Raw genomic sequence first — 22,984 nt, 5'->3', positions numbered from 1 at the left:
CCTTCCTCAAATACATTTCCCTTGGTATCCTGCTTGTGACTTACCACATTTCCTCTTAGATCTTTGATCAAATTAGACATCAACAGTAAGGTGTGTTTTATGTAAAATTGGCTCTAAAATTCAGCTATCCTCTTCTGAGTAATCTTTTTTTCAAAGCATTTATTTCTGTTTGAAGTGCTACATTTTGGATATTTATATATTAACTGACTATATTGCCTGTATACACTAGATTAGGGTGTAGGAGAGTAGGGACTTTTATGTTTTTCTTTTTTTTTTTTGCAAATTGTGTTATGCAGCGGGCCTGGCACAGTGGTCTAGCAGCTAAAGTCCTTGCCTTGCACTCACTAGGATCTCATATGGGTGCTGATTCTAATCCCCGTGGCTCCACTTCCCATCCAGCTCCCTGCTTATGGCCTAGGAAAGCAGTTGAGGATGGCCCAAAGCCTTGAGACCCTGCACTTGCGTGGGAGACCCAGAAGAAGTTCCTGGCTCTTGGCTTCAGATTGACTCAGCTCAGGTCATTGCAGTCACTTGGGGACCGAGTCATTGGATGGAGTGCTTCCTCTCTTTCCTTCTCTCTGTATATCTGACTTTGCCATAAACATAAATAAATCTCAAAAAAAAAAATGTTATGCAGCAATGAACACAGTGCCAGATACAGAAAGGGCCTCTTAAAGGATGCATGGAATAATGCATGTTCCAGTCTTGGTTCTCGGGAGTCTGCAGTCTGCTTAGAGTGAGAATGTATCTGCATGAAATAAAGTAAAAGTGTGAAATATGCTAAGGCTAGACAAGGCATGGAGGAATGTTTTCTGACACGGGGCATAGAATTGGGAATGCAGTTAGTTTTGGATTCCATGATTGCTCTTGGTGACATATGCTTATATTTTAGTATAAGCAAGACTTTAATTTCAGATTCTCTACTTTTTTTTTTCTGTTTGTTATATGCTAGCAATAATTCTGCCTATAGTTACTTATATAGCATTGATGAGACTGTCGGTAACATTTACATCAGGCTGATTTTTCTTGCTATATAATGGTTATTAAATCTAGTGAAAGATTAGAAATCTTGTCAAGGCAGTCTTTCACAATTATCTGAGAACACAGATTCGTTTTTTTCCTCCCTCTTCAAGGCTTTGCAAATTTTTGTGTGCTTTGGTCTACTATATGTTCTAACAAAACGTAATTTTAAGTCTCATGAAGCATTATGCCTTAAAACTGCTGTTTTCGGTAATGGGCGCCATAGACAGCTGCCAGCCATTAACTGATTGTATGCCAGTGACAATGGGTGAAGCCTGTCGTGGTGGCTATGCAGCTAATTTATGGTTTAAATCTAGGTGGTGGAAAAATGATAGCTGATTTGGACTTTGTAAGCTGCAAGTCTTGCCTCATTATGTGGTTGATAATGTCAGGAAAATACTAGACATTGTTGATTACTATAGTTTGCTGAGTTCACCATGATTTTTTGCATTTTTGTGCGTAGCAAAGAGGAAATTTCCTATGTGAAATGTCTTAATGAGCAAGTCATATTATATCTGACGAGCTTTTGATTTGTTTTAGAGAAAATGCTGTTGTAAGCCATATTGATTGATATTTCCTTTTAAAAAGTGTTTGCTAATTTATCTGAAAGCAGTTACACCTGTGATCACTTTTTGGCCACTGGCCTCGGGGCAGTACACAATCTTGGCTTTTTCTGATTTTTCACATCCCTTTTCTGTGATTTTGCTGCCTCCCTGAATTGGTACATTTTTGCAGATTTTATCTAAAATATCTCTTTATATTTCCTTCTACATTGCATCCATAACTGCCTGATACAGAGTTGGGCAAGGGGCATCGATAAATGTGCCATTGGTTTTCTATCTTATGATCTCCATTGTCTCAATTTCTGTGAAGGATTTTTTTATGGTTTTATAGGTATAGGAATTCCCCTTGACCCCTCCTCTTTCTCATTTCCCTTTCTCCTTCCTGCACCAAATTGCCCCATATTGTTACATCAGTATAGTCCTTAAGCAGCAGTCGCAAGCCCAACATTCTACTATTTCAGTGCATCGTAACATTGTACATATAGAAAAATATAGAATATCTAGGATCAAATTATCAAGATATATTTAACTGTTTCAATGAGCGTCCCAATATCCTAGTCTCCATTATACAGTTCATCTATGAAACTATATGCATATGCTTGCTTGCCTGTATGTCTATTCTGTATTTTGTGCAAAGGTTGCCTTATATCAGAGAAAACATAGGATATTTGTCCTTTTTAGATTGGCTTATTTTTCTGAGTTTTCAACTGAGACCATTGTGTTGCTGGTGGTAGAATTTCATTCTTTTTAAGGCTGATCAGAATTCCATGGAGTAGATGTAACACTTTTTTTTTAAAGTCCAATCCTATTTCAATAAGCATTTGAGTTGTTTTCATGTCTTTGCTATTGTAGATTCTGCTGCTAAAAATATTGGATACAGTTCTCTCTCATATGTAGATTTCATTTCATTTGGATATTTTCCAGGAGTAGGGTAGCTGGATTACATGATAGATTAACTTTGGGTTGTCTGAACACTTTCCATACTGACCTCTATAGTGGTAGCATGAGTCTGCAGTCCCACCAGCGGTGGAGTGGGGTACCGTTGTCCTCACATTGAAACTAGCAAGTATTGTTAGATCTCTATATGTAGGCCATTCTTATATGAGTTAGGTGGAAGCTCAGTGTGGGTTTTATCTATGTTTCCCTAATAGCCACAGTACTCTGATATGGGACCTGGGTGTCATAACCAGTGTCATCACTGCCAGAGAAAATGTCTACCTCGTGATTTGTCATCTTCAAAGCGAATGTATTTTCTGGATTGCTCCTATTTCCTTGAAATCTAGAGCTCACGGTTGAATAAAAAAAAATCTGAGTCCACTTCTCCAATAAATGAAAAGAAGGTATTTTTGTTCAATTAAAAGCAAAGCACCTTTTTTCCCCTTTATTTTTATTTGAAAGGCAGTGTTACAGAGAGAAAGAGAAAGATAGAGATGAGAGAGATTTATCTTATCCCACTAGTTCTCTCTACAAATGGCTACAACCATCTAAGCTGAGGTGATCTTAAGCCAGGAGTCAGGAACAACTTCCATGTCTCCCACATGGGTGTGGGGGCACAACAAATTAAGCCATATTCTGCTGCTTTCCCAGTCTATAATCAGTATAGTATCCAAAGTAGAGCAATTGGGACTTGAACTGGTGAGCATTTGGGATGCCAGTGCTGTAGGTAGGTAGCTTAGCATGCTATGACAAGGAACCAGCCCCACTAATCACCATCTTAAAAACAGAATTCTGCTGGTGGTTACACTGTGTCTTATATTCAAGGATCCCCATTTTCAATCATAAGTCGTTGCCAATGTAAACATTCATTCTATAAACATCATTCATGCCCGCCACAGCTTGGGCGGGGCTAGGCCAAAGCCAGAAACCTCAGACTCCATCAAGGCTTCACTGTTGGCGGAAGCCCAAGATGTGGACACGTCATCTGCTTCCTCCCAGCATGCCTTACCAGGAAGCTGGATCAGAGGCAGAGTCGCCAGGGCTCCAGCAATCCCTCTGCTACAAAGTTGGGGTTTAACTTGTGCTTAACAAAGCCTGCCCATTTTCAGACTTTTAAAAGCAGCCTAATTCATTTCCCTTGTGTAAAACACAATTGGATATTATAATAAAACACCAAGATTTGTATTTTTGAGGGAAGCAATGTAGGCATACTTTTTCATTATAAAAAGTTTGGAAGTTTCAAGTGTAGGAAGCAGGACCTGGGTTAGATCCACTGATGCATCAGCTGACAGGCTTTGGCAGGAGCCGGTTATTGAAGTGTCTTTGCGCAGTGCTTTCTCCTAAGTTGCCTGGAATGGCAGAAGAAACTGACAATCTTAAAATGATTTCAGTTTCTGTGAATTGGAACTTGAAGTTTGCATAAAGAAAGAAACATATTTTCTGTGCTTTTTTTCCCTTCTTCCTTGGTATAAACAGTGAATATCTCAAAATTTTATAGCATGAGACCATCAGGAGAGACCACAAGGTCTTGGATATTTTGAGATTTTCTGTTTTACTTTATCAGTGGACTTAATCTCTGTCAGCTTTGCAAATAATCCTCGGTGGCTTGTAGTATTGGGACTGAATATTGTGTCTCCTACTCTCTCTGTTTTGGAAAAATCTGAATCTTTTCCAAAGTTGAATTCAAGGCATGTCCGCTGTAGTGGGTAAGATGAAATGATACTGTCCATAGTCACATACATAGTGAAAATAATTACGGTAGATGAATTGCTGGGCTAGTGTAATAGAAACATGAGCATGTTGATTATTGATGTCTGTATATTATGCATCTTCTATCACCCATCACAAAGTAATTTTAAAATTATTTTTTTCTTGAAAGTTTATTATTTAAGAGTAACGATACAGTATTTAAAATTCTCTTGCTACCCTGTTTATGGCACAGTGGTTTTGAGATTGATTTTGAGGGTAATGATACAGTCACTGAAGTCCTTCCTGTACCATCCCTCTATTCCCTGTCGTCAGGTGTAGTAGCAACATGGGCGCAGTCCTTTGGTCCATCTGGCTCTGCTGTTAATGCAGGGTGTCATGATGGGCGCTTGGTAAAGAATAGCAGCTTATTTTGCTCATGGCTGTGATGACTGGGAAGTTCAAAGGCATGGCACATCTGCTACTAACCTGTACCAGTAGAAGGGCCAGACTGAACTGACTTCATTTTATGTGGCATTAACATGTGGATATGATAGACCAGAGAAATATAATTAACTTACATGGATCTGAATGCCAAAAAGCTGAAAATTAATTACTAATGTCAAGAGCTTAACATATCCTTTTGGCTAAGATTTGGAAAAACTGTTTTTAAATCATGAGGTAATATTTGTAAACACTTGAGTATATAATACAAAGTAAAAAAGCAATCCTTGAATTACGTTAGAGCTAGAAAATTGTGGTAATTACTTTTGAATTAAGCTTAACACTACCACATATTTGAGTGAGGACTTTGAGATAATTTTGGAGATATTTAATGCTTTAGATCACTTAACATGGCTGACAAGACCACCTTTGATTTTCTCTCCTCTAGAGCAACTATAGCAAGATAAGGATATTTAATTGTCCTCCTGTCTTTCAAAGCACATAGAATAACTGTGGCTGGCTGGGATTAAGTACAAGAGGAGCTTTCAGTGTGAGTTAAGGTCAGGATTCCTAGTAAGTGGGTAGGTTTTTTGATGTAGCTGAGTATCAATATGAAGGATCCTTGAATTCCAAGTTATCCTGGCTTACTTGCTGGTGTTTTAACAGAACACTTCTCTTTTTGAGTGTAGCTTCAGAGATGAGACTTGTTAGGGCCTATCTGGCGAGCACTTGCAGCATCCTTCTTTTCTGAACATAATACTCAGACTTGTAATGTTGAGACGATTAAATATCTGTCATTTGCAGTGCAACCTACAGGCACTAACACTTTGTAAGTGGACAGAAATCTCTGGCATGCTTGAGAATAGCCGTTTGTTTACCCAGGCAATGTACATTCTGTTTTCTTTGTGTTGAAAAAGTGATGTTAGAGCTATACTGACTTGGCTCAGGTGAACTACCTAGCAAGTACAGTTTAGGACCATGATGGCACACCATGGAGTTATTTCTCTCTCCAGTTCTTCCTCTGGTTTCTTGCTAGAGCTTGGACGGCAGCAATGGTACAAGGGGTTAGGTCCCTCTCACCCACGTTGGAAATCTGAATTGACTTTTTGCCTCCTGGATCTTCACTCTCTCATGTTGAGGAATAATCCAGAAGCTAGGAATATTATATACTCTGTGTATTTTGCCTCTTAAAAAATGGAAGTTAAAAAAAATTAAAGACAGTTAAGATAATATGTTGTCTGGTATTTTTTCTTTAAGAAGTCACAAAAAATTTGAAATATGGGTAGCAAGTAACTTTGTTTTTATTGTTGCTGGATTTTATTTGCTCCTGGTAGTTCTAAGATGATGACTTTCTTGGGCTAATTTATTTTGCTTTGTGTTGTACTTTAGTTTCCAAATTTAATATGTAAAACATATTTAGTACCATAGTATGTTAGTCTATCTCAAGGTCAAACTCAATATTGATGGCACTATATTCTTATCTCTGACTAGATTGAAGTGTCTGGGAACAAATTCATGAAAGTTCATTACTAACTTTGCTACTTAAGGTGCTAAACCCGAGTTTTCACAATATTGAGTTAGTAATATGCCCCAAATGCTTTTATTAAATTATGCAACTTATGACACTTTAATGCATATCATAAGCCATATATACTTTTAGATGTACACATTTATATAATTTATTTTTCTTTTCATCTCCTTTTAACCCCTTTTCCTTTTCTCTTATTTCACCGAGGCTGTCTAGAGTCACAAGGCAGAGCGGTGTAAAAGGGAGTAATTCCCACACACTGAATCTGTTTCTTAGGAATCTCCACTGTCCCCTGCTCTTTTATAAAAACTGGAATAAAATGTGTTCTCTGAATATTGGTAATCTCTGTTAATAAAACAAAACTTGAAAAAGAGTGGTTGTTTGACCAAGGAATCATGAGGCTGATTGAGCTACCTGTATCCCATCTGGGAGTGCCGGGGCTCAATCCACAGCTCCTAATTCCAGCTTCCTGCTCTTGTTGAAACTTGGGGGACAGCAGGTGACAGACAGCACAGTGATGTCGCTCCTGTCACCCACAATGAGAATCAGGGCTGAGTCCCCAACAGCTGCCTTCAGCCTGCGCATGGAGGAGCGAATCAGAGAATGGAGCAGTCTCTGTCTACTTCTCTTTCAAAAAGGAAAATAAAAATGGGAGTTTTAGAACCAGCTACAGTTTCGCCATTCAGATAAATAGTTTCCTGTATCCAGAGTTTAAAGTGTGAATGGGATTCATCTGTGTGTCCTCTGTTAAAAATACATATTTCAGGCTTCGTCATGAACCCCTGAAACATTTATCAAGGGATTTTATTTCAATAAAACTGTACTTTTAAAAGTCATTAAGTGAAGTGAACACATCAATAAAGTATATGAGATTCAATTGTAAAAATATGAATTACATAAAATATTAATGAAAATATAAGATCTTTAAATTCAGGTGCTCCAGTGTGCAAGTACAAAAGGGAGAACTTGAAGATAAGCTAAAACATCTGTTTTGAATTGTCTTAATACAAGAAAAAGTTTAGTGAATGTTGAAACCCTTTATTCCTTAAGGAGACCACAGCTTAATCTCATCTCCTTAGCAGAAAATGGAGTATGAACTTTATTTCCTTTTTCCCTTTACATTTCTCCCTATCCTCCCCACTCTGGCTGCTTTTTCTTCCCTCTTGTCTCCTAAACCCTAGGTTGAAGATGGTTAAGAGAATTGCATTCCTTGATTCATGGCCATTTTTCAGGGTAAAACTACAAGTTCTTCTCTTTTACTTATGGAATTATTTTCTCGTATCTCCTGCTAATTTCAGTTTCCCTTTGCAGCAAGACAGTTGTTGTAATGTATATGATTTGTGTCCTTGGTTTTATAATATACCCTTGCACAATACGTAGTGAAATTTTAGATGTGAGTTTTTAATGTTTTAAAATGTTGACAGGCGGGAATATTCGGGACAGTTAGGAAGAGAGGGAAGGTACCTTATTTGCTGGTTCATTCCTCTAATGACCACAGTGGTTGAGCCTGCCGGAACAGGCTGCAGCCAGTTAGGAACTCAATATAGTTTGCCAGCAAGAGTACCAGGAATGAAATTAGTTAAGTTATAACTGCTTCCCTGCCCCCACCTCAGTAGAGAAAGGGAAGAACTGGGTATCAAAGTTGTTTACTTGGAAATGAAATATGGGCATCTTAACTGCTAGACCAAAAGATCACAAATTTTTAATTTGTATTTATGATGTCACATTGTTTTATTTTTGTTCTGAAACAATATACTCAATTTTTATTTCTTTGAAGACTGTTGTGGTAAATGAAACAGAGAGTATTATATGGTAAATGTTGCCCTTAACATTTGAACAATCATCTATAAAGGATGTCCCCTGAGGTATTCCCATGACACATTGAATATTTATCACTGTTGCTATCACTAAGACATTTGAATCAGGAAAAATCAGAAATCCAACTCCAAGAAAAATGGGTAAAAGCACGAACAAGGACTATGCAAAAGGATACCAAAATGAATACTAGGAATATACCACTAATACTCAAATTCCTTTGCGATTGAGAGAATCACAGACTACACTAATGAGGATCTGTTTTACAGCACAATTGGCAAATATTTGTAAACTGCTAAGTCCTAGTCCCGAGGACACTCTTGACGAGAGAAATCCCTTGTGCAATGAGTGACAGTGATGTCCGGTAGACATGTCATGCATCTGATCTCACTCAATGCAATCAGTTTAACTGATAAAGTCAAGGCTATGTCATACCAGCAACCCCACTGTTAACAAAATTCTCACCTGAGATAACATGTAATGAAATGTTTGATTCAAATGTCTTAGTGGTAGGGGTCCTTTTTCTGTCGAAGTTTGAAATGTCGTCCTTTTAGTTTTGAAGTCCTAAACCATTAGTTTTTTTTTTTATCTTTTGAGTTACATCAGTCGTCCTTTGATGTTCCATAGAGATACTCAGTTAAACTTTTTTTGGCATTAATTGTTTTACATTTACCATTTTAAATATCTGGAGTTTATTATTATGTGTGATTAATACATTTCAAAAATATACAGTTTTTTTTTAAGTTTCCAGTGCTAATATGTTCATTAGAATAGAATTTGTAAATTAAACTTACAAATAGTCTGATTTTATATAGATTTTCCATTCATGCACATTTGGATGTTTGGACATTTCTTTAAGGGTTTGGTTTAGATATTGTCAAAAACCCAAAATAGTTAGATTTCAATAGGCCATCAAAATGGACTTGGTTAATATAAGCAGAAATTTCTAGGGTTAGGAAAGAGTTAAACTTTAGAAACAGCTATATTGATGAATTGTGTAGGCTGATTACAGGGAAGTGGAATAATCATGTTAGCCTAGTGAAGATGCACTTTTTAAAAAAAAGATTTATTTATTTTTTTATTACAAAGTCAGATATACTGAGAGGAGGAGAGAGAGGAAGATGTTCCGCCTGATGATTCACTCCCCAGGTGACTGCAATGGCCGGTGCTGTGCCGATCCGGAGCCAGGAGCTAGGAACTTCTTCCAGGTCTCCCATGTGGGAGCAGGATCCCAAGGCTTTGAGCCATCCTTGACTGCTTTCCCAGGCCACAGGAGCTGGATGGGAAGTGAAACAACCGAGAAATGGACTGGTGCCCATATGGGATCCTTTAACCATGTGGATTAAAGGCAAGGACTTTAACCACTATGCTATTGCACAGGGCCCAAGATGCACTTTTTATATTTTCATGTATTTTCCTTTTTAATATTGTGAACATAAGGTGGATGCATTTCAAATGGTTTTTCAAGTGCACTGAATTTCCTCACTTTAGTTTTAATTGCTGTTTATTTATTACTGATAGGATTTTTAAATTTAAAATCATTATGATGGATATGTATATACCTTTCTGAACATTATATTATTACTTATTGATAGCATTGATAAAATAGTATTTATAGTTGAGTATACTGAGTAACATTTTTAGATTCATGCAAAAACTTATGTGACAGTTGTAGTTTTAGTAGCTCTTCAGAAATCTAAAGTCTTCTTTTCACAGACAGCACTGAGAAACAATTGAGCAAGTTGGGATCATGAAAAGGAATAGTTTTTCTATTTTAGTATAATTAAGTGCTTTTTTTGTCTGTGTTACACCCAGTCACCAGAACACACTTGGAGTAAAATGTTGGCTTAGTTATTTCTTGGGTATAGAGAGCACAAGAGTCTTACTCTGTGCCGTATTACGGGATTTGAATAGATGTTTTAGGAGAGTGTCAAAGAGGGAAGGGATTCCTACAGATTGGACCCTGTGGCAACTGTGCAGCTAGGTAAAGAAATGATTCACTTAGAAAAAGTGGAAAGTGTTGGATATTTTTTGAATTCTACAATGATCTTCATGTTTACATCAAATTGTGAAATGTTCATGGTTTGTTTTCTCGTGCTCTTGGTAATCTCTGGAGCAGGTGTTCTGTACGATCGTGATGTCCAGTAGAACACCATGAGCTGATGGTAAGTGATGGCTGCGTGCTTTCTGAAGGGCTATTTACTCAACCACCAGCAGTCAGAATTCTCAAGAAACATGCATGCTTAGTTGGGGATTTTCTTTCCTTTCCAAAAGATTTCCTGGCAGTTGATACAATAATAAAACAGATGTCTTAGCTTCCAGAGTCAACCTTGCCAATGACTTTTAGTTCCTAAGTTATCTTATCACTGTAACAATTTCCCCTGATATCTATCTATGCATTCTGCTGTTGGGAACCACCCTTATCTTTCTCACTGAATTACTGGAGTTGCCTTCTAACTGGTTCCAGGATTGTTACTTTTGTTCACTTTCAATGAACACTACATGAGGATCAGGAGTGATCTTTTTGAAAATGTGTATTGTATCCTATAAACCCCTTGATGAAAATGTGCTGCAATACTGTAAATAAAATGTAGCCCCAGCCATCACATTGCAGCCTACAAGACCCTGGGGAGGCCTCTGTGATGTCATCTGGACTTTCCCTTCCATTTTGCAGCCACTCCTCTGGTGGGTCTTCTTGTTTCTGGAAAAGTACAAATTTATTCATGCTTTTGATTCTTTGCCGTCTGTCTCTTAGCTGGAATCAGCAAACTGTGTAAGGTCCTTTGTGCTTTAGTTCTTGGGGGATCACATCTGCGTATTGATTTCTGTGGTGTCAGTTAAGATCAGTGCCATTCACATCACCTCACCGTGTTTTGCGACTCCACCTTTCCTCGCAGCATCCCCACTTCCAGTGGAGCATCGTGAGGGATGAGAATTTGCCTGTTGCAGGTAGTGTTGCCTGCCCAGCTTGTAACAACATGCTTGGCGCTGAGGCATTAAACAGATACCCACTTTGTGAAAAAATAAGTTTGCTAATAAATAAACAAGCAAATCAAATGTGTGAGCATACATTATGGGCATAGCTACATTTCCTTTGCCATCAAGAGGACTTGTACTGGATACTTTGAATTTTATTTAAGATTCAAGCATCTAAAGGAGATGAATTTGCCTGCTAATATGCTTTAAATATTGAAAGTAAGTCGTGTTTATAGGACTTTTTCTGGCTTCTGTGTTGCAAGACTGATTTCACTGGTATAACCTAATGCTTTCCTTGTGTTTAAGTGATTATTGGAGTATGTTTCTTTGGAGTAATTCCAAGTTAACTGTGTTCTCATATACTGATCCTACAAGCAAAGCAGGACTTTGGTGGATGTGGGAAAGCAAAAAGATAGAGTGTTAGAACTTCTCGTAGAGCCAAACTTACTAATTTGAAAGAAATAGTTGGTAAATACCATGTATGTCCCTATTAAGTTTGATGATCATTAAAAATTATTTTTGTATTTGCTTTTCCTCTTCATTTCCAGTTTTGTTTTAATAGTTCAGTTTGACAGTGTTCATAACTAACCAGTCTATTGTGAAATTTAAAGATAGATTGTTTTCTATGCATTGTGTGTCCAGTTCAGATTCATAGTAGTAAGTAGATGTTAGTTCACCATGAAGGATAGAACACGGTATGCAGATATTTGGTAGAAGGTAGAAAAAGTTTGAAGTAGCAAACTTTACAATTGTGACCCAGTACTTTAGGATGTTAACTTGGCAGATTCTGCAGTACTTCTAAATCAATTTCCTCATCCACAGAGTGGTCATAATGTGTATGTTCATGACTCTTGAAAGCTCAACAGCATGATGCATGAGAAGTATGTGGTGAGGTGGGGATATAATTAGATGTTGGATAAGAATTTAAGCACTCTTGCTCTACTCTACTTTTTTAAGGAAAGGGAGGTTTATGGATTTCCAAATATGAAATATGAATATGCTTTTAGATCAAATAAGGGTGTACATTTCATTATACTGTTTTTAATTTATATAAGCCATGTTTGATTGCTACAAATTGTGAAGAACATTAACCAAAATTAAAATGAAATGGCAAATATTGAGTTATTTAAGTGTTTTAGACTTTCTTAAAAATCTTACCAATATTACAATCCTCATCAAAAATCCCAGGAGAGACTAAATGTTTCCCAATTCTTTGGATTACCTATTAAAAATCACAGGACTTTTAAGTTATTTACAGGCATATAGGCAAATCTATAATAGAAAGATCTTGTACTTTTCCTATGAACTAAAATTGGTAATTCAAAAGCTTCTTGTTCTTCAGGTGCAGTCAGTGGAGGCTTTCCAGTGTTTATATAAGCAGTGTTGCAGATGACATCTGCTTGAGAAGAAGATAAAGGGTAGATAGTAAATACATAATTTTCAGTATGATTATGTATAGAGATTCTCAATTTCCTGGAAGTGAATCTATTGGTAAGAATACTTTAAAGGAACACTGTATCTGAGTGTAGTATATACATTTAACTGCTTGAAGAAGCCCATTTTACAGTTACATTCTGATATCTGTTTTGGCTCCTCATAGCTTTGATCTTGTTCAGTTTTTATTTCATTTTGCTTTTATTTACAGATATTCTATGCCATTTATCAGTTCATACTTGAAGGAAATCTTTAATTTAAGATGATTTCTTACAGTTTCTGGCCCAGTAAATACACAGTAATTTCAGACCAGTGAGACTCCTTCTGATACCTGAAGGAGCCTGAAGTCTTTGTAGGTGGTTTAAGATAGCATGTTCTTGGCATCATGATAAACTGTATGTATATCAGTGTTGAGATGTAATAGTTGTCTCAGTTTTTTTTTAAGGCTTTTGATTGTATTTATTCTGTTGATTTGATGAAATGTTAAAGTATAAAGAAAGTAAATTTTCCTTTCTCAAAATGTTTTACGGAGCCTTTCTCTACCCGTGGTGTTTCCTGATGGCCTGATATTATGTCCCGTATAATTGGATTGATGCTCTGCTTGAATACTTGTGTTTCTTCTTGACAGCATGGGGTAACCTTGGAAATGTTCTGAAGAGTCAAAGCAAAATTTCTGAAGCTGAAAGCGCCTATAGAAATGCTTTGTACTACCGTAGCAACATGGCTGACATGCTTTATAATTTGTGAGTATGGCTTCCTTTCTTTGGTTCAGTTCATCTTTGACACCTGCAGGGTGAGGTGCTATTGATTTGACTTCAAGAAATGGAGATGATGATAGCTCTTTTTCTGAAATGGTCTCTTCATTAATCATGCAGCTGAGACTAGTGATTTGTGATTTCTGTGTTTTTAACTACATCATCAATATTACTGTGCATTGATTATGGCTGAACTTTTTTTGAATATGCCCTGTTAAAACAAAGATGGATTAAATGCTTTTTTTAAAATGTGCTCTCTTAATAGTGAGATAGACTTATAAAGTAAATACCTGTGTATGATATTTGCACAATGAATGATTTAATGATTAATAGCAATAGAGTCTTGTCCTCATTAAAAATTTAATTTTGTCAACGTACATAAAATCAAGTGCTGAACTGGGGGAGTTGATGAGAGTGCCACAGAGGTGATGTTGTTGCTGCTACGTACAAGGGCTCGTTTGTCATCACAGTTCCTGGCTCTACCTTCAGCCATCACAGGCATCGAGAGAGTGAACAAGCACAGCTTGCTATCTCTGTATCTCAGAGGAGAACATTAGAAGAAGACAGACATCTCAGACAATAATAAAGTGCCTACTGCTACTTCTTGCGTCTGTGAATTCTCTGTACCAAATTAATTTTGTAATCATGTTTTTTTGTAAGTACTTAAGCTCTGGATTCCTAAATGTTTTGATTGGCTTAATCTGAAGTTTAGTATTTTTTTAAGTAAAAATATGCAGACAAAAGAAAATTAGATATGTAAGGAGAATTACCCTGAGTGGACTTTAATGTTCTGTCCGTACACATACTTGGACTCTGACCTAGTCCTAGACTTGACCATTGGCGTAGTAGACCTGGCAGCTTGTGGTTTGACTTAGGTCAGTGGCTGTATTTTATGTTGCTTTGAACAGTGTCTTCCCTCCCTCCTCTCTCTCTCCCTCCCTCCCTCCCTCCCCCCCACAACCTCCCTTACCATTCCCTTTGTTTCCCCCTCTCTGCCTCCTCCCTCCCTCCTTCTTTCCTTCTTTCTTTCTTTCCTTCCTTCCTTCCTCTCTTATTCTTTTTTCCTTTTTATTTTCTCTCTCTCTCTTTCCCATCCCTCCATCTTCCCCCTCTTTCTTTTTTCCCTTCAATTCCTTCACGTGGAGCACACCCTCTCTAGTTTATCCCTTCCCTTCATTCCATTCTCTGCCATGTTACATGCCTCACCATAACTATTACTGTCTACTTTTCTGAAGCTATTTGAATTTGTGTCTTCTTTTTACTTGATGGACATTAATCTTCTCCAAATGCTATGCCCTCTTTATCTGAACAGTATTACTTAGTAAAGGTATTTATTTCATGATTAAAAACCTTCTCAGTTTTTTTAAATACATTTTCATACAAGTTGTTTAGTTTTTTTTCTCTGACTTTCTACTAAGGAGACCTTTGCCTCTATTATATGACAAGAGTTTTATACTGGGGCCTATTTCCTGTTAACTTTGTGGAAGAATCTGAAATGGACCACCATTGAATTTATTGAATACCTTTTCAATGAGTTTGCTTTTCTGTCCTTTAACTACAGCTCTTGGTTAACTAATTGATTACCTTTTGGTAGTATTTTTTGGTAAGGAATCAAAGGGAAAGGAAGATGTATTTATCCAGGCTTATTCTTTACTGAAATCAGAAACTTGCTCAGAAAAATTCTATTTTCCAACTAACAAAACCTTGGAGGCAGATAGACAGCTTCAAAACCTAGTGAAAAAATCCATGCTGGATAAGTGGTTGCTAAAAAGATTCATTTTTCCTGCTAATTGTAGGCAATAGAGCATATAAAAAAATGTCATGTACTGTTCTCTCTCCCCCAACATTTAATATTATCACATGTTTTTAAGCTATGTTGAATTCTTGGTTTAATTAGAAAGTTTAATTTCCACAAAACTTCTGCGGTGACATGGAAGTATTGGATTGTGTAACCCATGTAATTGGCAGAATTATGACACCCAATAATGATGTTTCAATGTGGGTGAATAATTCGGTGAATTTTAATAATAAAATAAATTAATAATAAATCATGAATCTTTTACAACCCTGAATATTATGCATGTATTTGATATCCCATGTACGTAAGAGTACTTTTATCTACTTATAAAATTAGGAAGAACAAAGAAGAGTGTATTGGAGAATAGTTTAGAGGTCTTTGAAAAATTGCCAGTTATACATTTCAGATATATATGCTGTCTTTACTCTATGATCTTTCCTAACATAAAGAAACTGTTTCTTTTTGTATATTTCAACTCCTAAAGTAATTTCCCTTGGTCACCCTTTCCAGTAAATGTAGCCTGACCATATTCTTTTGTGGAGATGGTAGGCATTCATCATCTTTCCTAACATCAGTTATGGCATTGTCTCTTGGAGATACTTTTTTGGCAGAAGCCTGAAACTAACAAACCTATTCCTATTAACTGTCATGAAATACTTACATTTGTTAATGAATTTTATAGAATTTCGGAAATCATAAACTTCTGTTAAATCGTCTATGTAGCATTTAGTCAGTAACCTATATTTTAAGAAAGTGCTTTGCATCCATATGCTTATTTGTTTTTTTGCATTATTGGAAAAGTATTATTTGTAGGCTTTATTAGGAGCCGTAATCTAAAAATGTGTCATTATTTAACATTAAAGTAGTAATTATTGAAGTGAGGAATGAGTAATTCAAGGAGGTCAGCTGTAACTCTTAAATTAATCCTTGTGATTTTATCTTTATATTTCAGAAATTTAGATAGCACATATAAATAACATATCTGAACATTGTTTTAGGTGAAGATAAAAAATTGGCTTGTTAGGAATAATATTTAGCAAGTATTACCTCCAGGCAACTATAATACACGACCAAATGGAAAAATTGGAAATGTACAATATCGGAATGAGAAAAATTGCTAAAAAATAGGCATGCAGACTCTTAAGTAACAGTAATTTACATGAAAATCATAGTAATAGAAATGCTTTTATAGCAAATTATCAATGTTGGCACAAGAAAAGGAAAGCAGTGTGAATCAAAAGCATTGGGAAAAATTGACAACTAAATTCAACAGCTTTCTCAGCAAGGTGTTTCACAAGTTAGTTCTATCAGATCTTAAAAGTGTTAACTCCTGTGACGAATCACACTTGCCATTTATTTTTGAAGCCAGATAAAGCTGTTAGCAAAGTGACAGACTAAATTTAAAATAGACATGCACATGCACAAAGGGACAAAAAATAAACCAAGAATAAACAGAAAATTCAGTAAATAGGAACAAAACTGAATCCACCTCAAGACAGTTTCACATTTGTGTCTATGAATGAAAGCAACTCCTACATTTATTGTGATGCAGCATCATGTTAGATTAAAACAACACTTTCAGTTAGAATTTAGTCTGATTTTGATAGCATGCTTGATATTAAAACTCAATTACTATGTTTTTAATTTAAAAGTCAGAAGATCAACAAATTGTGTCATCTCTAGAAATGCCAAGAAGGGATTTTTATCCTCCTCTGTCTCCAAAGCAAGAATTGTAAATAAATTAGAAATAAAGACTTCTCGGGGGGCGGGGTTTAAACCTGCAGCAGGACCTGAGGTCACCTAGCGTGAGGCGGCAGTATTCTTCAGCCAAAGAACTACTGGAGACAAGCTGGTGAATGTCCGTTTACACAAATTCCAGGGTTTTTAAGGTTAAGGAAGGGCAGGGCAGGAAGGCGTCTTCTGGCAAGCCCCCCCACCCACCAGAGACACTGTAATTGGCTATAAGCTGTGTCCGTTTCCCATGACCTTCCGGTCATGTCAGGTCATGTTCCAAGTATAGGCCTGGAATCTGTGCCTAAGGACCTGGGCAGGTAAGCTCTAAGCCACACCCACCAGGGAGCAGCAGGGGCCCAGAGGTGACTGCCACATTCTCTAATACAAAGAATCCTGGAAATTTTTACATTTTTAAAATGCATTTCAATATTCACATCAAAGCAGAAAACAATCCATTTCTCATTAAGTGAGAGTATTACTCATGAGTATTAGATGATCAGTTTCTTGAATTTATATTTATTATTTGTACAAAATCAACTCTTACTCATCAAGAGGCTTTTTGGAACAGATGTCTGCCTTTTCGTGTGGTTCCTGTGTTAGTTTGCTAGGGCTGCTGTAACAAATTGCCATGAACTGTCCTAAACCACTAGAAATCTGTTGTCTCTCCCATCAGGAGTAATTGTGTTAGCATGGCTGTGATGCCTCAGAAACCCTTAGGAATTTCCTTCATGATCTCTCTGGATGTTTGCTCCTAATCCTCACCATGGATTTACTTGTGGCTGCATAACTATAATGGCCTTTTTCATCACGTGGAGGTTTCCCTGTGGGTCTCTGTTTCATATGGACATCCTCTTATAAGAACAGCAGTCCTATTGGAATAGTTGCCCACCCATACTTATTTATTATCCATCAATACCCTATTTCCCCCGAATCTTGTGGGCATTATGCCTTCAAAATACCATTTATACAAGTGTTGGAAAGCTGGGACTTAAATTCAACCAGTATAATTTCCTTAAAGAGAGAGAGTGTGCCCAAGCAAGAGTTTCTAATAGAATGCCAAGAAATCGCTTGAGACATAGAATAAGAAATGGGAAGGCACACAGTTGGTGCTGTAGATTCCGTCCTAAACATGGTCTGAGAGGTCTGTCTGTGCAATCAAGGAGAAATTTTTAGAACTATTAAGGTATTAATTGCAGCATGCTGTTGGGGAGACAACACAGAGTTCAAAACTAGAGCATGGCCCATGAGAAGTGAAAACTAGGAGAAATGTAAGAAAAAGTAATCATTGGACGACTGCTTGAAGTTCAGGACAGGGAGTGTGTATGTGTATGTATGTATGTGTGAACATCCATGTGTGTATTGGTTGCTGGAGTACTTAGTAAAACCTGCAAATTTCTTGTACCCATTTCTCTTCCTCTAGTATAGATTTTAACAGTTTTTTGTAAACACCTATGTTTGCAGTTACATGCACATGCCATGTTTTTCACACACATATGCAACACTGTTGATTCTTCTACAAGTGTGCAGGTGTACTGTAATTAGTATTATTATAACTGTTTTGATTAATAGTGAGTTATTTACATTGGAACTATTATATTAATAGCATTAATGAATGCTCAATACATGATACCAAAACTATGATTTTTCACATTCCTACTTGCAGGTGGGATGGAGTAATTCTTGTGTTTATTTTCTCTTTCTAATTTTTCCTGGGAATTAACTTCATTTTCCTTGGATGGGATTCATTTTCCTTAGGTGAGATTTTTTACTGTTACATTTACAGAGTTGAAAGTGAAATTGTCCTCTCAATTACATGTATGCTTCCACACGTCTATTTTTTTCATGTCTTTGTATTCTTATACAATATCTGTTGTGAATAACTTTATTTTTTTTTTTTGGTAAAATAAGCATGTCCTTCTATTTAAATTCTCTGTATTTTGTGTTCTCTGAAGAAAACCCTTTGCACGGCAGGCATTAGGCTGAGGAGTTAAGTCATGTTTTTGGATCTCCTCCCCATCCCCATGTACGATATTTATATTTGAGTTTCAGCTCTGTTACAGACTCCAACTTCATGTTGTGAGAACTCTGGGAGACATAAAGTATGTGTCAAGTTGCTGTGTCCCTGCTACACAAGTGGGAGAAGTAGATTGCGTTCTTGATTCCCAATTTTTGGTTGACACAAGTGGAGAGTGAACTGAGAATATCTTTCCCTCTCTGTCTTTCTCTCTCACTGTCATATAGCCCTTTCTTGTTTCCTTCGCTCCTTCTCTCTCTGTCTCTGTCTGTCTCTCTTTCTCCACTTCTCCTTTTTCCTCTCCACTTCTCCTTTTCCCTCTCCTTCTCTCTGTTCATGTCTCTTTTCCTTCCTTGATGGCCAAGTTGTGCTTCAGTACAATTCTGTCTCACTAACATGGAAAAGAAATGCATGATTAATAAAGTAGTTAATGAATTGAGCAACCAGTGGGTTATAGCATGTGCTATTAATTAAGTAGCATTTGTCTCCCAAACTCAGATATTTAAAACCTAGAGTCATAAATTAATGGTGCAAAGAGGAAGGAAGTTTGATCCAATTATTATTTAAGTTGCAGGAAGTAGGCGGTATTAGTCTAATTCTCAAAAGAGGGTTAGTTTTAAGTCACCTTGAACTTGGTTGCTATCTCTGCTGTGCTTGTTGTAGGATGGCATACTCCTTCTTCCACCTGTGCTTTAGCTTCATATCCTCTGACTTCACCAAATAGCCAGACTTCCTGAGCTTGAACTGTGAGCCTCCAAGACTAAGCTTGCACAAGTTGCTTTCCTTCCTCAAAGCGTATCTTAGACACCTTGTTGAAGTGATGTGAATGAAGAAACTAATGCAAAAAGTTGGTACTGAGGAACTTCGTTGTTACTGTTAATCATATCAGAAGATGAGCGGGAGCCTTTGGAATCAGTTTGCTGGAAAACGTTGGAAATGTTTGAAGGAGCAGGGTGGAGAAAATTCAAAATGCTATTAAAATAGAATTATGGGACATTCTGATGAAGGCTTGTAAAACAGGGAAACCAAGAAAGAGCTGGAGATCATGGGGAATGGTTAAGTGCATGTGATCAGCTGCTGATAGAAGCATGTACAATAAAGGCACAGCGATGATGTTGCAGCTTGAAACAAATAATTCTGTTGTGAATTGGACTAAACGCCACTCTTGCCACATGATGGCAAAGAACCAGGCTGTGCTGTTTTTCCCCTCTCCTGAGACTTTGTGTGAAGCGGAAGATGGTTTCTTGGAAATTTCTGGGCAGCAAAGAATCATGCTGCACCATGGGATTTATGACCTGATATTAGCAAGTTTTACAGTGGGTTTTGGGATCACAAAGGGGGAGAACAGGAAAATGTAGAGAATTCAGAACGATGGCAAAAAAAGGGAGTGCAGAAAAGGGAAAATCAAAATGAAAATACTGAAACCACTTGCCAACAAAATGAAAATAGGCACTGTTATAAGGAAACTGTATGTAGATAGGTAATGAATGCCTTGGCAGACTAGCTTAGAAGACATTTCAGAGAGCATCACCAATTCTTTCACAGCCAAGAGGTTGTGAGAACCGAAACAGAACATAACCAACAATTCACAGGGGTGGAGCTCCCAGACATTTGCTGCTCAGCTGCCACAGTGTGCCCAGCTTCCGGACATGAATCTACAGGTTGAAAGCTGCCTTGTTGAATTTTAGTTTTGCTTTCATCTTTGTAATCCTCTTTATTTTCCCATTTTGGAATGGAAACATATACCTTTTTTGCCTCACTAGTGTATGTTCAAAGTCTGAAGCTTTTTTCCCATTTACTAATTTGATTTGAAAAGCAGAATTACAGATAGAGAAAGAAAATGACAGATAGTGATGAAGATCTTTCATCCATTGGTTCACTCCCCAAATGGCTGGGAAGACCAGTACAGGGCTGGACCCAACCCAGAAACCAGGAGCCCTCACGTCTCCCACATTGGTGCTGGAGCCTTTCGTGGGGCCATCCTCCTCTGATTTCCCAGGGACATCTGGAAGCTAAATTGGAGGTGAAGCAGCCAGGAATTGACCTGGTTTCCTTATGGAATGTCAGTTCTGCAGACAATGGCTTAATTGTCTGCACTGACTTCAGTATTCAATTTTCATAGGGGTGACAGCTTAAGGAGTTTGTTTTTAGTGTCACATGAGATTTGGAATTGTGAATTTGTGTGTGAGTTAAGAGTTTGGAAGGATGAGTAATGAACACATACTGTTTGTAAAAGACATGAATTTCAGGGAACCAGCGTTGAAATGCTGTGATCTGAACATGATTTGGTTCCCAGATTCATGCAGGTAACTAAATGCAATGTCCTAAAACGGCAGTATGGAGAGCATAAAAGTTGATTCACATACATAACTGAACATGTGGGAGATCCTTATGCCATTGGCATTGTGCCTTTAGAAGGCAGGTCTTATGAGAAGGTTGATAATAAAAGCTGTGTTAGGTCTATCCATCTTCTCTCTGTCTAGCTGATCATGTGATCATTCTTCCGTGTACATTTTTATTGCCATCCTCTTGACTTACTAGATGGCTGAACCAATGGGTTTCACCTGATTTTGTGTATTGACCCCTTGCTTTAACAAGTAGCTTGTTTTGGATGTTTTGTTATAGTGCTGGAGAGCTTTCATATTTCATGTGTAACTTAATCATGTATTGGATTAATCAATAAATTGACTAGTAGATGTGATGAGTGAAGATTACTTCACCAAGATGAGATCTGTTGTTTACATATAAAGAAGTATTTTTGATTTTTCATTTTCTGCTCATTGAATGTTCCCATTACTGTTCTGTCACTCAGATGATTTGCCTTGTTGCATGACTTTGCATTTGTTCTATTATATATGGGAACAGTCCCTGTCCACAAAGCATAAAAATAGCAAAATCTTCCAGAAATCCTAATTATTGAATCCAAACTGATGTGGAGTCAAGATTCTGGAATACATTCTTATAACCTCCAGTGGCAACACTTAAATTCCCTTTCCCATTCCCTGTTAACAACAACAACAACAAAACACAAAACTCTGAATACCTCTCTCACCTTAAAACTTGGTAACAGAATATAAAAGATATGCTACATGATAGAATACCCAGTCAAGGAAGGATATTTGAACAAAATGAATTCTAAAAACTTGGTTTAGTAATTAGAAAAAATAAATAGTAAATAATAAAATATATGCTTCTGATTTATTATAAATGGGGTGATGAAACATTTTAGTTTTAAAAAGCCTCCTTAAGTGAGAAATCACTATGGAATTGACTTATGTTAATAGAAGCATACTGTTCAGGCTTGTCTCGTAGAAATTTTAATACGCATCTACTAAAATATAATTCTACACTTTATTACAAAAAATCACTAATGGTGAAAAACAGTGATTACTCTAAAGTAGGACATGTAACCCCGTTTAATGATCTCATCAACCACATATGCATTTGTGCTTGTAAATCTTTGAATATATTTTAGCATTGATTTATCCATTCTTGAATTTTGGCCAAAATACACTGTGTCAAAGAAATTCACGAAAGTCTGTTTTGAGAAATTGCCAAACATTTATTAAGTCAAGGGAATTATGTATAATGACCTGGGTGCCTAAAGGATGTTAAGGGGAAGTCACAAATGGTTTTATGGAAATTCTGGAGTTAAAATACATCCAGGTCATTTAAAAATGCTTAAAATAAAACTATTTAAAAATTTTTGTGGTGTTAATATCAAGAGATTATTACTAAAAATTATGAATTATTAGTTAACGTGGAAGTTTGTTTTCCGCCATTCAGTAGTGTTTACTAAGTGTCTGCATGTAGTTTGAGAGAAGACACTGGATCTGTTTGGGTGGCTGTTACTCAGTTGCCTGGAATCATCAGTCTTGGAGAGAAAGATTCACATTAACAAAAGCATAGAGAAGGCACAAAAACAATGTGTGTCTCTGCCATCAAATTTCTACCATTTTATTGTCATTATATTAGAAATATTCACAAGTCCAAGCATGTCTACAATAAAATAGCAGTGCTGTTTGAGCTTATCATTATGCCAAAAGTATCAAGGTCCTGATCACTGGATATGTAAACACATGGTGATGACATCAGCCACAGTCGGTTAGATTGTGGAAAGTGCTGGCTGGCCTAAGAACCATTGATATTTGCCTTTGTAAATGTCTTATTGCAGAACTCCTTAAGTGACATGATCGTTCTGTTTTTCTATGAATACTTCTACATTTTGTTCTCTGTGCGATCAGTATATTACAGGTCTGCTAATTTAATTTTTCTTGGTTG

General features: G+C 36.9%; 1 protein-coding gene across 1 annotated transcript in view; it reads left to right on the top strand.

Annotated features, from left to right (window-relative positions):
* Nucleotides 1–22,984, top strand: part of TMTC2 (transmembrane O-mannosyltransferase targeting cadherins 2) — a 360,995-nt gene that overhangs the window by 194,129 nt on the left and 143,882 nt on the right. Inside the window, exon 4 of the mRNA XM_040981140.1 lies at nt 13,031–13,145. Within this exon, the coding sequence (XP_040837074.1) occupies nt 13,031–13,145 (115 nt within the window). The remainder of the gene's footprint in view (nt 1–13,030; nt 13,146–22,984) is intronic.

Source organism: Ochotona curzoniae, unplaced genomic scaffold, assembly GCF_017591425.1.
Source record: "Ochotona curzoniae isolate NIBS_2020 unplaced genomic scaffold, NIBS_Ocur_1.0 contig_1014, whole genome shotgun sequence".
Taxonomy (NCBI): Eukaryota; Metazoa; Chordata; class Mammalia; order Lagomorpha; family Ochotonidae; genus Ochotona; species Ochotona curzoniae.
The sequence above is the reverse complement of the archived record's forward strand: the minus strand, read 5'-3'. Positions and strand labels throughout refer to the sequence as shown.